Here is a 17,383-nt window from a genome sequence, read left to right as displayed (position 1 = left end):
GGGTTATCCTTCCATTTTCTATTCAGTTACAAGCTGGTAAAGAGATTTCAAATTTTCCAGAATGAGAAGCTTTTTAAGGGTGTTATTACAATACAATGCATGTTATCTTTGCCCTTCAGTTAAATATTTTTTCCCTATAAATTGGGAAATTCTAAGACACGCTGTTCTTCATGTTAAAATATACCTTCAGCATAATATTCCTACATACATTTTGTTACTGGTTTATTCTCCAAGTGTCCTAATCACCCAGATGACATGCTAGAAATCAAATAGTAATATGTCAAATACAGTAGCAACCTTAGTCTGAAATGTTTAAAGTTAAAGTTTATTTGTATTCTTCATAGGAATATCAATAAAAGACCTCAAACGTATCTATATCTGTACATGTACAAGAACCGTCAAAAATTATTCACAGAACAAAAATAAATCTTCTTTTAGAACAAACCCAGGTAATGAAATGCTGATATGGATCTCACATATGGAACAATCTAAGTGCTACTAGCACAAAAATATGGCTTTAAAAATAAAATAAAATCTTGGGTTTTGTTTCTCTAACGTGTATTTCTCTTTCTTGAAATAAAAAATAAATTATTTAGAGCTATCATTGTAAAATAGTAATGTGTTTTAACACACTCTTATTAAGGCCCTGGAGATGAAGAACAAAGTCAAATTTAGAAGGTAAGTTCCTTACAGGTGTGATTCAGGTTAATATGCTGCTATCTGCTTGAGTTAATGCAATGAGGAAATGTCTAAGCACCAGTCAAAATTTAACCTTTACTATTTCAAATTTTCTGCAGGATAGTGGTCATTGAATCAACTAGTATTTAACCTTTTGGTGAACTGGGAATTGAAATTTTCCCTTGGGAGTGTAGAAATGACATAAAAATGATATTTATTCTTAAATTTTTGTACATCCCACACAGATGATTGAGGCCTCCTAAAACACAGTTTCTGAGAAAATCTTTTTAGAATATATAAATCTGGCTTTAAGGTTCAAACTAAAACATTTCCTGGGAAAAAACAAAGGCAATGAACACTGAGAACTGAGGAGAAAATTAAAATGCATGGTGAAATATGGACACAAACCACCACTTGGCTTTCCTTGGGTGGCTCATGGCCAAGCCTTACTCAAACACCTGAGGATAAACGGATCAGGAACCAAAGCTACTTCTTTCTGGACTCTACTCTCAGATCAGTGACATTCAACTTTATTTCTATGACTTCCCAAGGTATCAATAACGTTATCTTGGGTTCTTGAGACAATGTCAAACCAAGTCAATTTCAAGTCACTTTAACATATATACATATAACACATATGGTACATTTTAAAGAGGAAAGAACCACTGTCATACAATCTGACAGATGAGGGCATAAAATCTAAAAATCTCAAGACGTTTGGGAATCACTGCTTGATGAGATGGATTAACATTCAGAAAAAGGAAGCCCTAAGAATCATGTGTTTTGCGTGGGTGCCCATGTCATGCTTCTATAGAAACTGCCTTTCTACGTATCTCATGTATTTTGAGATTGGGCAAAGGATAATAAATCCTCCTGTTTCCTTGAACCTGTTGGGCTTTGAAGAAGACTGCTGTGCACTAGCCCCTTTTGGATCATGTATCTTCTCAGGTTCTTTCACTCTTCATAAGATATTTATTCTACCTCAGGCAAATTTCATCACTTTTGTCCCTCCTAAACTCAAGAGCATTCAAAGCTGGGTCATGACAAGAGAATGCTTCCAGAACTAACAACAATCACTCAAACACATAAAGAGAGTCTACTTAAAAATTTAACACCCCAACACACCTTGCTTTTTAAAAAAGGAAACAAAATAGGCCCTTTCAATGGACATATTGATTAAAAAACCAAAGTATCCCAAATCCTTGGCCCTCAGGTAGGGGGTGGGAAGGCAACTATTTATTGCTGAAGTGAACAGGAGATTTCACTATCAGATCTGAAAAAGGGAAGGGGAAATGAAGAAGAAAGCTCCTGATGTGAAGAAGATGGCCCCCAGAGAAGCGGCTGAAAGTACAGGGAAGCTGTGGGCTCCAGAGCCGCTGAGTCCGGCCCAGTGACAAGTCTAGTCTGGTGTCAACTCTAGTCAGGGTCACACAGGCCTGCAGTCATCCCAAGGAGGATTCCTTCCCCAAGTTCAGTCCCACAACCAGTCTTCTCAGAAACTCCAAAATGGAGATAACTAGAACTGAACCTAGATGGAAGGCAGGACAAACTGTAACCAAACTCACTTGACGGCAATGGTCCTGCTCTGGGGCTTCCAAAAAAGAGCTGTTCTCAACCCAGTGCACCTCTGAGGCCAGACAGAGAACTGAGGGTCGGCAGAGCTACAGATCTGTAAACAGACTAGGATCTAGAAAGCTTTACCTCGAAAGTCAAGTTGATTCTCAAGGGCATACAGCAGTCCTAGATAGTTAATCCTGCTTTTTCTTTCCTTGTCCAGGACCATCACAGGGCATGGTAGAAGTGGACCAGAGAAAGCTAATTCTGACCAACTCAATGACAAGTGCAAACAGCCAAGTTACAGCAGCACGATGACCTCATTTTACCACACTTCTCTCACAACAGACTGCCCTGGAGCCCAGCAGAACCTTGGTAACAGTGCCTGGAACACAGTAAGTGCTCAAGTGTTTGTCTTAGTTACCTAGCTACAATCTCCCTTCCATCAGGGCTTGTATTGCAGACACTCGGAATGCGATGACCTGAAGGAAATGTTATTACTTCTTGCTGCTTCAGCCCAGAAAGCGTATTGCTCTGGTGAAAATAAAAGGGAAGTATTTGCTCTTTCCCTAAATCCTGCCAATGTTGTCCTTATTAATGGCCTAGTCTGGTTGTCAGCTAGACAAGCATTCTGCCAGCACTTCATCTGATTTCCAAACTCCAGCCTTGGTCCCCGCTGCACCCCATCAGGCAGTGATGTGTTGGGTGTTAGAAGGCGTGCAAGATGTGCTATCTTAATCCACCTGCTTCTCTTCAAACACACACCTCCTCTGAGTAAAACAGAGGTGTGGACTTGTTTGGGCTGAAGAAAAGCCAATTGAGCAATACCTCCATAAAAATTATTGGCTGTTGCTGACTTTTTCCATACTTAAAACATCTTCTGGAATAAGTTCTGTAAGACTGCAGCATTCTCTAAACAAATACTCAGAAAAAATAATTCAGACAGGAATAAGCTCAAAGGACAATCCAAAATTTAACATCTGGCAACTACACTGAACTTCTAGCTTACCTCTGATTTTATTAATTGTGTTTACTCTTTCCTCTTCATTCAAGATAACCTGATAATAACAGAGGCCTGCGTATACAAACATTTTGGGCATTTAATCTTCCAAGTGAGGCAGCCATCCCAGAAGTTCACATAATGTTGATAAGATGTATTGCATCCATCAAAAACGTATTTGGTTTTGTGTGTCTCCCCCAACCCTCCAAAACAGTTTATCAGACCTCTGTCTCCATAAACACTACCCAAGAACTTCCAAACCTCAGTGCAAGACATCACCAACTATACTTAAGGCCACTGAAACTGACCATTCTTTTACCAGGTTTTCTGAAGGCTTTTATACAGAATGGCTAGAGCTGAAAATAGTCACAAACAAGAACAGACCTGTGTTTACACACCCTCTCCCCCAACACAGAGCACTACTTCAGAATTGGTAGGGTTTTTTTTTTTTTTCCTATTCAAATTAGTGATTTTGGCCACAGTGTGCCCTCAACTTGGAGGGAAAGGGGATAAGAATTTATAAAATCATGACCAGGGGTCAAGAAAATACACAAGCGCTAAAACACGTGGGATGATGTCTGCAGATCAGATAAGCACACCAGGCAGCTCCTGTTTTAGATCTTCGACAGGCAGAAATGGGAATGTTACGGAGGGGACATATTTCAAAAGACTGTGAGTCGGGGGCCATGTGAGGTTGTTGAGATACAAGGTCAAACACAAAGATCTACTGGAGAGCAGTGTTTAAGAGGTCAGAATGCAAGTCTGCAGTACAGTGGAAAGGGAAGCTTGGTGACTCTGTTGGGGCATCACCCAGAAGGGGACCTGATAAATGTTCTCTTGTCCCCTTTGTAGTTCTAAGTATTCCGTTATGTGGAAACACTTACTCCATGCATATGGCTTCCTAGGGTGTTTTTTTTTTCCCCCTCCCACCTCTCCCTTAAAAAAAAAATTCCCTAAAGTTTATCATTTAAAATAAACATCATTAACTTATTTGAGAAATGTGGTTGCTTTCTCAATACAAGCAATTGCTTAGATCTTGCTTAATGAGATTCTAACTCCTTGTAACATTAAATCCGACAGCATAGAAGGCAGGAACTTTTCCTATTTGTGCAGTTATATGTACATATGTGTGAATATATGTGTATATATACTTGTCTATATACTATCTGTCTAACTTGTAACATTTCATACTTCTGATAATCAAGGTTGCATTTAAGATGACGTTTCACACCTCTGGAAAAAAAAAAAAGGAAGTAAATGAAGTTCCATAACTGTTCTGTCCTACAATAAAGCCATGGATGACGACTAGTGAAACTGGGTTATTATTGCCAAATCTACAAAGAGCATGGGAATAACAGCTGGAATACGCTGTCCTCCCACTTTCAGTATTTTATTTTTCATTAAGAGTAATCATGACTTTTAAGAGACTTTTCCGATTTGGATTTCTTGTCCAAATTTAAAAGAAGAAGCAATTTAAAAGTGAAAGACTGAGATAAAATTACCCTGCCCCGAGACCTGCTAGTACACTGGATAAAATCTTTATCCCAAACCAAAGTTGTAACTTACAAATAGAATAAAAATTTTTAATAGGAACTATTCAGAGCTTCCTGCTATGGTATGATATGGTTAGCCCTTTTCTGTACAGAAGAAAGGGTGTTTCTTTCGGATGGCTTATGGACAGTAGATTTGAATAACCTCTCCAGGGGAGAGTAAACCCTGTTGGTGATGACTGCTCCCACCAAAGGGGAGGAAAGGGCAAGTGGGTATGTGAAGATGAAGATGGTTTCTAGAGACACAGATATTTATAGTTTTGTAAACTCTAAAGAGGAAAAAGAACACCTTTTATTACAACTGGGGTTAAAAAAAAAAAAAAAAGCCCCCTACCTAAAGTGGAAAAATTTCCATCTGCTTACAGACAGAAGGAAATGAACATCAACAGGAGTTCAACAGAAACCCCTCCTAGAGTCCGGTTTCGATGCAACAGCTCTTATCTGTGTCCTCTGGAACAGTGTGTCCCAAGTCAGATCAGCTGTCCATGTAGAACCAGTCCCGCTTGATCAGTGGGATGAACTGTTTCATTTGGATCTTGGTAATTTGCATGTTTTCCTACAGGACAAGGGAACCAGAGCGGGGCTTTTAACCTGGCAGATGAATCCCTGAAAAATTCATTCTGACCATGTCCTGTCGCGGTCCGTGTGCTCTATCAGACAGATGCGTGGTCTCTACCTACTGAGCAGCTGGGCTCATCTCTCATTCACGTACATAGTTCCTACATTTCCTCCTCTAACAACTGCAGTGCTTTCAACAAGAGGACAACAATAATAAAAATAGCAATAGTTAAAAAGGTAATCTACATTATTAACTTCCTTTGGGTATATTACAGTGGTATTTTCTGTACATGGCCCAGAACTAAGTTCCCTATGTACATAGAGACATGGGGTGGGGGTGGGGGAAGCATCGACCTTGGAAGTCTTAGCCTTATGCCCTGAAAGACAAGGTTCCTTTCTTCGGTCCAGACTTGCTCGCCAGCCTGCTGTTCTGAAGCAGAGGCATTCTGTAAACCTGGTGGGGCTGGGGAGAGGGCTGGGGACAGGAGAGTGGGGACGTTTCCTTCTGTCTCCTCCCACAGTCTGTCTATTTGTGAGGCCCGTCCGTCAGCAGCTGCTGTTTTTGAATTCACCATTCTCCGTGATGGAAAGCTTGGTGGGGTTGGTGGGGGAGATGCCATTTCGGACCTGCATGCTGTACCGTTCCTTCACCTGGGTCAGCGCGCTCATCAGTCTGGTGTTGGCCGAATCCAGTGACACGATCCGTTTTTCCTACAACACACCAAACGGGGCTTTATTCTGGCTCCATGTGGGCCAGCGCCGTAATGCTCTACCAGATGACTGCTCTAATTAATGCTTTCTATCAAACAGCAGTGCACATGATGCTTCCCAGACAAATGGAACGTCTCTGCCTCTTTCTGCACCCGAGTCAGGCCAGCTTCCCCTGGGCCCAATGGGTTTGTGTTTCTTTTTCCCCTTCAGCATTGCAGGGTTTGTTACTCATCACCCCTTGGGACCCTAAGACATCACATAAAAATGACACCATGTGTTATTCAGACTATGAGACAGAGGTGTCAAGCTGCTTTGCTGTAGCAAGTGCTTTGGGTCAAAACTTAAACACAGGAATTAGGTGGCAAAGAAAGAAGCACCAGAGGTTTCATTTCACAGAGGAGAAGGGCATGTGATCTATGGGTTCTCAGCCCCCAAAGGGGCACACTGGTCACATGTGGAAAGATTTCACGTGGTGCTCAAAACTGAAACAGTACGTGGTGGCAGTTTATAGTCACCGACAAGGTGAGGATGCGACAGCGAGAGGGGGAGGAGCAGCCAAAAGCTAGACCAAGGGGTTATTTGAATGTGGGAAGGGAGATGTGGCCGGAGGGGGATGCCGAAAACATAACACATGGAAACAAACAGAGAACACAAGCTCCTAGACTCATTCCAGCTCAGAGGTACTCCAGGAAAGCTACCCAATAAGGAAGACTGCTTTCATTTTACTTTTGAATCTCAGAAAGAAAAAAAAAAAAAGCCTTCGAACCAATATCTTGGAACCAAAGACTGTTGAATACACGCATTAAAAAAAGAGAAAAAAATGAAGGAACAAAATGGCAATCAGAGAAAAGCAGACTCATCTAAATTAAAAAAAAATAAACAAAAATCATCCCATCAAAATAATATTAGTTTTGCAAAGACTAGGAGAGAAATCCTAATCTTAGCTTCAGCAGCTAGGTAAATCATTCTAGAACCTTTCCTACATGAAGTTGCCATTTTTCAGAAAACAACTAATTAAAAAAAAAACCAAAAACATGTGAGGAACAACCCCCCAGAGCCAAAAACAGGTTTCCTACCCAGGGATTGTTTTCATTTAGTCAGGGAAAAGCATGGTAAGGAAGAGTCACGGTCAGGGTTAGAGAGGACACACAAATGTCCGTGTGATGGAGGCTATTCCTTGCTGTTATGGGAGTAGCTCCACACGGCTGTGAGCAGCACTGCTCTGCAGGGAAATATGCTGCCCAAGATGCAGAAGGAAGACCACTGCCCTCAGGGGACATTTAGGGAGAAAGCATATATTGTTGGGTTGGCCAAAAAATTCATTCGGCAACAGCGTACAAAACCCCGAATGAACTTTATGGCCAACCCAATATAACAGTAGCATCAGGTAAGGCTTCCCTTTAATCTTCTGCTTTTGGGGGTGGCGTAGGAATCTATATAGGGCAGGGCTGGTGGTCACAGTTTAAAAAATGAAAAAAAAAAAAACTAGCTCACACTTGTTAATATCATAAAATTTTTTTTCCTTTCCCTGATAGAGAACTCAGGGGGTAAGATATATATATATAAATAAGCATTATTAATTAATCACAAATCTAGCATAAGATTTATACTCTGGGAAGGTAACTTGTTTTAAGGATAAGCAAAACTTGAAAGAAATAAAGAACTACAAGGCTTTAAAAAAACATTATAATTGAAAAAAAAAATTACTGCCAATGGAGTTTACTGAGGTAGCAAGTTTAGATCTTTTAAAAGTCAGGAAGTAAGGGTTGGCCAGTGACTACCAGGGAAAAGGGGGTGGGAACCAGATATGATGTTCCCCCCTACTATGGTTAGAAATGATCTCTGAGCAGAAAGACTGGTAATATCTCAAAATTATTAAAAAAGAAGGTATTTCAGTATTAGGATAAATTATAATGTCCCAGTTCTAAGGAATAAAAGATTCTCTAGGGTTGACCCAAAGAAATTAGGCATTTATGAAAAATTATTTGACTCATAAAGAGTCAAAAAGAAGGCTAAGAATGGCTGTATATATTTATTTCGTGCAAGAGTAACAACTAAAGTCAAGCAACCCTTTTATTCAACAGTTGAAAACTTCCAAGTGGACAAACTCCCTTTTGTAACTTCCCTCCCAAGTGCCAACCTTTCAAAATAAAACAAACAAACAAAAAATCAAACAGGGACTTTTGAAAGTCAAGTTCAGTTGGCAAAAGATGCCTGGACATTTTCATTCTGCCTGGCGTGAACGGCAGAGCAATCTAGTTCCGGCCTGACAGGAAGGGCTTTGAGTGTGGGGAGTGCAGGAGCTGGAATGTGTAGGAGGCCAGTGCACTGGGCCAGGGCTGGGAACTGCTCAGCTAGAGAACGGACGGACGGGGTTACTTGCCTGTTTGCAAAATCTCATCTCCATTTATGACCTGTAATTTAACACAGTGGAGATATCACTTGCAACAGTAACTAGGCAGCTGTTCGCTTCTCCTAGGATGCCCTTTTCTGTTCTCCATTTGAGTCACCTGGAGAGATCCCGGGAGCAGGAGGGAGGATGGGGTGGAAGGTGGCACAGTCCCTGGTCTGATGTTTAACAAATGACCCCTTAGTACCATCACCAGGATCTCATCTCCTAGGACAGGGTCACTAGGGGAATACTCATCATCTCCCAGTCCAGTTAGAAGCTGGCTGACCCCAGGGGGGCCGTGGAGCATGAACTGACTCTAGGAGATGAAGAGGCTGAATTCAGGGACAAGCCTGATCTGGAGGGGCACATGGCTGCTGAGAGAGATGGAAACCCATTCACTGGGTTGTTTTGGGAAGTGTTGGGCCCGATGCTACTATAAGGAAAGCAATTCACTTTAGAAATTTTTTTTAACTGCCAGTGGCACCAAGGCAGATATCAGGGGCATGGAAGTGTGCATTACCTAGCTGGGAAGCTTTCACCCCAAACATGTCCTTATTCTAGCAAATGATGCCAGAAGGGTTGCTCTGCTCCATCAAACACTTAAGATGTTAAGTTACTTATTCTTTCAGAGAAAGAGGCATTTGTTACAAAGGACACCAAAGGATTTTCACAGTCTTTTGCTAGAAAAAGATTTTTAATGTGTCAGTGAGACAGCAGCTGGAATTGGGAATCCCCTTCCTTTTAAGCGGATTATAATTTTTGAAAAAGCTAGCGTTAGTGTTTATCATCTGTGCTGGGCATCATTCGATGGTTTTCAAAATGTGGTCTAATGGATTCTTCAAGTGTGCTTTAGGGATCCAAAGTGAGCCTTCTTTTAAAATTTACTATACAGTAATGCCTGTGTTTGAAAGTGTAATTTATGATATTTAGCTAGCCTGTATGTGATTTGATCCATTCGCTGAGAGAAGTCCTTGTTGTTGAGTGGTCAGGAGGAGCAGCTAGAAAGGGATCTATGGAAGGTGCCTCTGGTTCCACCAAAATAGTCTATAGAATCAAACCATTTGAAAACCATTGCCTTGAGATATGGACCCAAACTACTGTCTAGTTTAGCCAGACTGCAAGTCTGACTTCGACCAGTGCTTTGAGGATAACAGTTCTCCCATTCTGGAATGGTGACACCCTCCTGTTAACTGAGAGGAGGCCCTTACTTTCCAGAGCTTTTGAGCCCTAATGAATCTGTTTCCCTCCTTTGCCATCACCTGCTATGCCTATGACTCCTGCTTCATGTCCAGCCATCTTACCCTAGAAGTCAAAATCGGGGGCAGTGTAGGATAGAAATCTCCAGAAGCTAATGATGAGGCTGCCTCAACAGGCAACTAGGAGATGGGACTGTATAAACACAGCCATGATGGGACACCCCTAAGCTCCCTTTGCTAAGGCTGCCATGGTTTTAGACCAGCGGAAATTATTAAAACAATCTGTCTTATTATCTCATTAGAACTAAAATCTATTTGGGTGTAGTTATTCATAGAACTTGCTCTCACGTTGAAAATCCCAAAGTGAACACTTAGCAACACTAGTTTTCCTGACTAAACTGTCTTTACCCAGGCTGTTTCTCTTAAGCCTCTTGGATAAATGCCTGTCGAGATAGCCTTGTCTCTGCAACCCTTCCTTCTCTGTCATCCACCCTGGGGACACCTTTAAAGAAAGGACCAACTAAGAACTTTCTTCTGATTCTTAGGAGGTTTCCAGATTCTAAATATCTGGAAACTAGAGTTCAAGGGTCCAACTCTTTCTGGGAACTGTGCTGACAAGAGAGTGTTGGAACTCGCACTTGACTCCTGGGTCTTGTGTGTATCAAGGAGTATGAGGCCCAGGACGCACACTTTCCACGGCGGTGGTTTCAGCCTCACTCCCTATTCCTTTGAAAAATGTCCCCCATCCCACATTAGCTCTGTCAGGAAACCAGAGTGGGAATGGAATGTGTGTTTAAAAATACTGGGTGGTTCTACCATAGGCTGACCACTGGCTGAGAAGGCGAGAGGAAAGTAGGACATATTAAGGCCTTGCTCCCAGTTTTATTTCAGACCTTATGGAAACAATATGATGGAAACAACACAAGCCTGGCTGGGTGGTCTTTAGGGAGGGGATATATTCTGTGGCCAAACCAGCCACATCCAAACGGCACTTGCCTCTCATTACTTGTTTCACTCTAAGAAATACAACCGTGTTTTGCACTGAAAAGATGAAAAGGCATTAGAAACACTTCCTGGGTTTTGCTCTGAGAACCTGTGAGGAGCCCCTGGCCATCATCGTGTCATTAGCATCACAGGTAGAAGCTACAGGGCGCAGACACCCAGGTTCTGATCTCATCAACTTAAGAGGCTCTCCAAGCACAGCACCAAGGGAGAAGGGTGGCCAAGTGAACCCCAGGCACCGATGCCTGTCACGGAACCAAAAAAATAACAAGGCAGGGTACCTTCTGCAGCCCTGTCTTTCCCCTGAAGCTCAACTACTGTTTGGGGCCAGAGGCTGATGGCACAGTGGACGTGACTGACGAGACCGTGAACATCACAGCCAAGCAATGGTCAGTGGAGGTCACAAGCCAGACACATGCAGTGGACTTTTCACAGGTGCCCCCCTGAGAGAATGCCCTCCTTTCCAGAAGGAAAGAAGTAAACCCCGTCATGCACCAGGCTGAGATTTGTTGAGCACCTGTATTAAAGCAGGCTAAAACTTTGCTGGGTTAACGGATTCGTCACCAGTAAAGGAAGGAGAAGGTCGTAGAGGTCGCAAAGAAACATTAAAAAAAAAATCTTCGAAAGGTAATGCCGAGAACTTTCCAATGAGCTGTTTTCTGTTATGTGCCTCGGTGTTTGCAAGGGATGGGAAGTCGGGAGATAACAGTTACGATAAACCAGTCGCTTCCACTAGACCGAGAACCTGCTTACCTGTGCATCGATTATTTTTTGCTTCGCATCAATAACTGCCTGCATCTCAGCATGATCCTTCTTCAGTTCCTCTTCCACGGCCATTAGTCTAGAACGGGGCGGGAAGGAGAGACCAACATCTTCAAGGAACGAGCAGGCTAACACACAGAACAAGACACCCACACTCAGGACAGCTCAGTGTTGCCACTCCTTCCTGGTGCAAGACCTGCACTAGGCTCTGCTTCTCACCTGCCGTGGGAGAAGACATTCAGAGCTGATTCCTCTCCTGGGACTGGATCCCACGTTTCCATCTCCTCTGCAGGAGCCCTCTCACCATCATTATCTCCCTCTCTTCTATCAGATCCTTTCCTCAGCACAACTTATTTCATTTTAAAACAGCAAATCCATTGACACAAATCAAACCCTTTTTTAATCTCATTACTTTGCGACAGCTGACCTTTCCTTCCCCTGAACAGCTGAATGTCCTCCGAGTGTCCGCTACACATAGTAGGTCTTTTTTTTTCTCCTGCATTTCGTATCTTAATCCCCTGATGTTTAACGCCATGGAAGGGCTCTCAGTAAGACTGCTAAATCCTTCTGTGCTGCTAAAACCACAGACTTCTTTTGAGCTGCCTACGGCACTTAACAACCTTGAAGCACAGTGGTTTGTGAGCATCAACCTAGGGCTTGACTACCTGGCTTCAAATCCCAGTTGCACCACTAAGTGACCTTGGGCAAGTGACTTAATGAATTTGTTGCTTGTTTCTTTATTTGTAAGAGGAGAATAATAATAATGCTGATGTCAGAGGTTGGCATTAAACAAATTATCAGTAACAGATTAAACAAATGTTCTTTGTGAAGTGCTTAGAAAGGTGCCTGGCCCACAGTCAGTGCTATGTGGTGTTTGGTAAAACTGCCCCCTCCCTTGGTCCCCCTTGGACGTCCTTGGCCCTCTGCCTTGATTCTCTTGCCCTAAAGATGTCCGGTGTCTTAGACCTCTCTGGACTTGTACAAATCTAAATTAGTCTTGGATGTTGGATACGGACACTTTTAAAATTCAGTTTTGCTCTAAGACCTCTTAAGTGAGTCACTAAGTTTTAACTGTTTCTGATTGTTACAACTGAAGGAAATTTGGCTACCTCTATCCTCAGAGGAAGTGCACTCAGGTCTCACAGGTGGAAAAGTGTAAGATATACAGCCAGCCTTCACCCCTGTACAGAGTATCACGGAGGACATGCGATGCTTGCTTTAGGACCCTCTAGCCGTCTTCCCACCTCTTTGTGCCCCGAGCCAGCCCACGTCTGCTGCCGGGCGGCCCCTGACCTGCTGATGATGCTCTTCATCTGGCTGTCCTTCTCCTCCTGCTGCCGGCGCAGCCGCTCCTCGCTGTCCTCCAGCCGGGCCTTGTACTCCAGCAGCAGCCTCTGCATCTGCTGCTCCTGCACGAGCAACCGGCGCTCATACTCCTCGAGTCGCCGGCTGGACACTCGCAGGCGCTCCTTCAGTTTGGTGATTTCCTGTTCGTACTAGAGCAGAGGACAAAGAAAAGTGAAAGTGTTAGTTGCTCAGTTGCGTCTGACTCTTTGCGACCCCATGGACTGCAGCCCGCCAGGCTCCTCTCTGTCCGTGGGATTTTCCAGGCAAGAATACTAGAGTGAGTTGCCATTTCCTTCTCCAGGGGATTTTCCTGACCCCAAGGATAGAACCCAGGTCTCTCTCCAGCACTGCAGGCAGATTCTTTACCATCTGAGCCACCAGGGAGAGCAGAGGAGAAGAGGTGCCAAAGACAAGGAGAGAAAAACTGGAGTTATCCTGGTTTTAGATGTCAGTGATTGATTTATTTTTAATCAAACTCTAGGCAGTGTAGCTGGATGCTGCGTGAGCAGCCATCCCATGGGCTGCTGATACTCTTCAAAATGATCCCCAGGCATACATAGTAATGGAGCTCTGCCTGCCTCCTAGATGACGTCTTACCTCTGCATTCCAAATCTATATATTTATATATCATTCTCCACATTAAACTAGAGGTTGCTGCAAGCCACATCCAATCTGTGATGGTATCCAACGGGAACAGGAAAAAAAAAAAAAAGAAGGCCAGGCAGGCACTCAGAAGCTTAAAATAAGCCAAAAGCCAGCTGTCTACAAGAGAAAGGTTTCTGTAGCACCTCCTGTGTCGTAGGATCTCTGGCATGGCTTGACTCATCAGATTGCCATTCTTTCACCCTTAGAATCAGCCCTTAAAGAGCAAGCAGCACTTCTGTAGTGACAAGCTACTAAATCAACAGATACTTCTATAGCACAATATATTATTGCTGCTTTCTCCCTGTCCACGGAAGCGTGAAACACTCAGGTCACAGGCTCTAAGCAAAAGGCCTACATGTTCTTTAATACTGCCTCTTGGCAGTATTATGATGTTGGTCATCTGCCCAATTTGCCACTGCTTGTTGGAACACATATATATGCCTGTTTTCTCACCAAAGCTTTATATAACAAACTCTCACTAAACCTTCACAGAATTCAATTGATTACCTGGTCCTTTCTTGTACTGAAGCTGCTGTGGTTGGGGTCTGAATAACTGGAATGTCAAATTTCCGGACGAGGTAAGAAGCATTAAGCTTTCTTGTATATGGTCTACTTAAATTCGTTAGTCATTAATGATATACCTATATGTTGCTTTGTAAAATGCAATGTATTTTCACGTCATATCTCATTTAATCAACAATTGGACAATTAGCTTCTGCTTATCCAATGTCATGGTCCTAAACTATGCTTATTAATCCAGAAGGTCAAAGATGACAGTTCTTACACAGTTTGAAGAGGCAGACTGCATCGATATGTACAGCTTTTAGGATTATGCTGATAAACAAACATAAGCTAGGTGTCTGGTTAATTAAATGAAATAATGCTGTACATGACATCAAGGTTCTTGTGTCATAATCCTTTTTCTTCATGTCAACTTTTCTTAACAAAATGAAACAACTGAAGCAATAGTTAACGTCTTTTTTTTCAGTTTTTTTCTTTTGATGTTGATGTCTTTTAAAATCATCTATAGCATTACAAATTCTTTATCCAGAAAAGGTGAAAAGGAAACAAAAAAAGGCAAAATCACTACAAATATACAGAAAGGAAGTCTAGTCCAAGGGTAATTTTGGATGTGTTTAGTTATACAGAAACACTAAATATTCACTTAAAATGACTAGAAATGAATAACAGAGTTTTCTTGACATTCAGGCAACCCATATTAAAATAAAATGTATATTAGAATGCATTCTCCCCTTGCACTAGAGCTTGATGTCAGCTTGATGAACATCTCTGCATATTTTCACAGGCAGCCACTACTCAAATAATATACGTGAATATGCATGGAAGGGTTAACATAAGCGGTGAAGCTGAGCTTGGGGAGATCACTTTCTTGGCTAGATGACCCTGTGGGTGGTCTATCACGGTGGGGACAGTAAGTCAATAAACGCAGACTACATCCTACCTTCTCAGCATGCTTGGCTTCGTCCTGATTTTGCTCAGTTTCTTCCACGTCCTCTTCATACTGCCCATTGTTCAGAACCCAGGCTGCTGTCCTCTCGACTGGGGACATTGTGGCGGAGTCCACAGGTGACTGAACCTGCATCAGAAATGCCCGTTAGCCTTTCCCAAAAGAGCTCATCTGCAGTTACGTTCCACAAAGACAGCTATTCTTGGAAGGCATAACTGTGATCCCTGTTTTCTGATAAATGCTCTCAGTTCTAAATTATATTTTATTACTGCCAGGGCTGGGGTGAGAGAAGAGGATATCCATTGGTATAAGAATAAATATTCAGAAATATTGTAAACAGAAATCACTTCTAAGACTCTGCCTCCCCACACCAGCCCCCCATCCCCAAAGAGGAAAAGCCAAGGCCTTAAAACTATTAATTAGTCCAGTGGTTTCATTAGGTCATTATCTAATGAAATTACAGTGTTCACAGAGGAAAGAGAGAAAATGCAACTTGATGGTTGATTGCTCGGGTGAGGAAACACCTGTTAATCAGGAATGCTCAGGAACCAAGGAACCGTTTAATGCTAAACAACTCACAAGGTAGCTAACTGATTTATATATCAGGATGTCAAGTTCTTAATTTTCACATCAGCCATTTAGGGAAAAAAACACTTTTCGATACTGGTGTTTTGATATTGGTCATTTTTATAGAGCACTGACTTCTTGATGGGTTAAGATCCATAAGTCCATATTTTACCAGAAAGTTTCTTGATGAATATAGCATCACAACAATGGATATCAGCCTAGTCCAAGAAATATTTCTATCCAGTTAGGATAGCTAGATAAATTGCCCTTTTGTAAGGGCAACAGAAAAGGATGCAGAATGAAAAGAATTCTGGCCTTGAGTAGCAACTCTACCACTTACCGTGTCCCTTAATCTCTTAAATACTTTTTTCCAAATCTATTGAGCAGGGTTACCACCACTATCACTACCTATCCTGAGCATCTCCCTGGGAGTTCCGAGGACTGACTAATACAATGTATGTAAAAATTCTTTGCAAACTACAGAGTACTACAGAACTTAGATGTTGTTACTATATTTATCTTAGAAACCTGGCACAAATATGACAATTTGTCTTAGGCTACTACTGGGTTTCCCTGGTGGCTCAGAGGTAAACGATCCTCCAGCACTGCAGGAGACGTGGGCGGCTCGATCTCTGGGTCAGGAAGATCCCCTAGAGTAGGAAATGGCAACCCACTCCATATTCTGGCCTGGGAAACCCCATGGGCAGAGGAGCCTGGCATGCCACAGTCCACGGGGCTGCAAAGAGTCAGACATGACTTAGTGACTAAACGATAACAACTGAACATTAGTGCTTCCTCCCTAAACAATGTTGGAAATAGACAGGAAATTCTTTTTCTCTAGCTTTCCTGAGAAACAGATAGAAAAAGGCATGTTCTGTGAGTTAGCCTTTTTATAATTAAAATAAATTTCTACTTTGAGAAGCAATACTCTATAAATAGTTGGAAGGGAATTTTCTCTCTGATGCAGAGCTATAAGCCTTAAGAATCTTTATCTTGTTCTGGAATAAAGCCTGGTTAAACTCTAAATATATAGATATTTTAAAATAAGGGGTATTTGGATCACTTTGAAGTTTAGAAAGACTAGATTAAAAAAACAGTGGATGCAAAGGCAAAAAGGTTATTTGGGCAGACTTAAAAATATTCATACAAAAGTAGGAGGAGGGACTTCCCTGGAGATCCAGTGGTTAAGAATCCGCCTGCCAGCGCAGGGCACGCAGGTTCAGTCTCTGGTTGGGGAAGATCCCACACGCCGTGGGGTGACTAAGCCCGTGAGCCACCAACTACTGAGCTCAAGCGCTCCGGAGCCTGCGCTCCACAACAAGAGAAGCCACAGCAATGAGACACCTGAGCTCTGCAGCTAGAGAAAGCCTGCGCGCAGCAATGAAGACCCAGTGCAGTCAGAAACAGATATAAATACAATTTTAAAAAGTATGAAGGTATTTCTTAAAGATCTGCAGAAGAACCTGGTTTGGTTGATTTATACAGATTATGGACATGCATCTATAAAAATGGCTTCATGCCTGAGGTACACATGAGCAACTGGGAATGAACTTCTAGAAATTCCTTCTTTAAAGCCATTTTCTCCACTGTCTCAAGAAAAACATAAACGTGTCTTAAACTTCAGTACCCGCAGTTCTCAAAGTCTACCTTCATCGCCACTGTGGTAGGGATGCTTCTTATACTCCATTCATTTGCGTATCATTCTCATGATTTTTGTCATAACCACATTATCACTGACATATTATTTATTATAATCAATAATAAAACTACCATTTCCAGTTCGCTAAGCAGTTATTATCAGTAAAATCATGAGTTTGATGTTTTATATATATTTATAAATAATGCATATTAATAGTCAAATATTTTTCTAATATACATTAAAATAATTACATGATTAAGTACCTTGTATACTTAAATAACTGCGTATCACACTTTGGGAACACTGATCTATAG

General features: G+C 42.1%; 1 protein-coding gene across 10 annotated transcripts in view; it reads right to left on the bottom strand.

Moving 5' to 3' along the window:
- Positions 1 to 304: 304 nt before the first annotated feature.
- Positions 305 to 17,383, bottom strand: part of RASAL2 (RAS protein activator like 2) — a 394,454-nt gene continuing 377,375 nt past the window's right edge. For 6 of the 10 annotated variants that reach the window (XM_069546154.1, XM_069546155.1, XM_069546149.1 and 3 more), the window contains 4 exons: positions 14,858 to 14,992; positions 12,697 to 12,899; positions 11,395 to 11,482; positions 305 to 6,051 (listed from right to left, as the gene is read on the bottom strand). In XM_069546154.1, the coding sequence (XP_069402255.1) occupies positions 5,887 to 6,051; positions 11,395 to 11,482; positions 12,697 to 12,899; positions 14,858 to 14,992 (591 nt within the window). In that variant the 3' untranslated portion in view covers positions 305 to 5,886. Of the gene's footprint in view, positions 6,052 to 8,349; positions 8,466 to 11,394; positions 11,483 to 12,696; positions 12,900 to 14,857; positions 14,993 to 17,383 lie in introns of those variants that run through there. The other 4 variants (XM_069546152.1, XM_069546153.1, XM_069546158.1 and 1 more) reach the window with 2 other exon arrangements.

Source organism: Ovis canadensis, chromosome 12, assembly GCF_042477335.2.
Source record: "Ovis canadensis isolate MfBH-ARS-UI-01 breed Bighorn chromosome 12, ARS-UI_OviCan_v2, whole genome shotgun sequence".
NCBI lineage: Eukaryota > Metazoa > Chordata > Mammalia > Artiodactyla > Bovidae > Ovis > Ovis canadensis.
The sequence above is the reverse complement of the archived record's forward strand: the minus strand, read 5'-3'. Positions and strand labels throughout refer to the sequence as shown.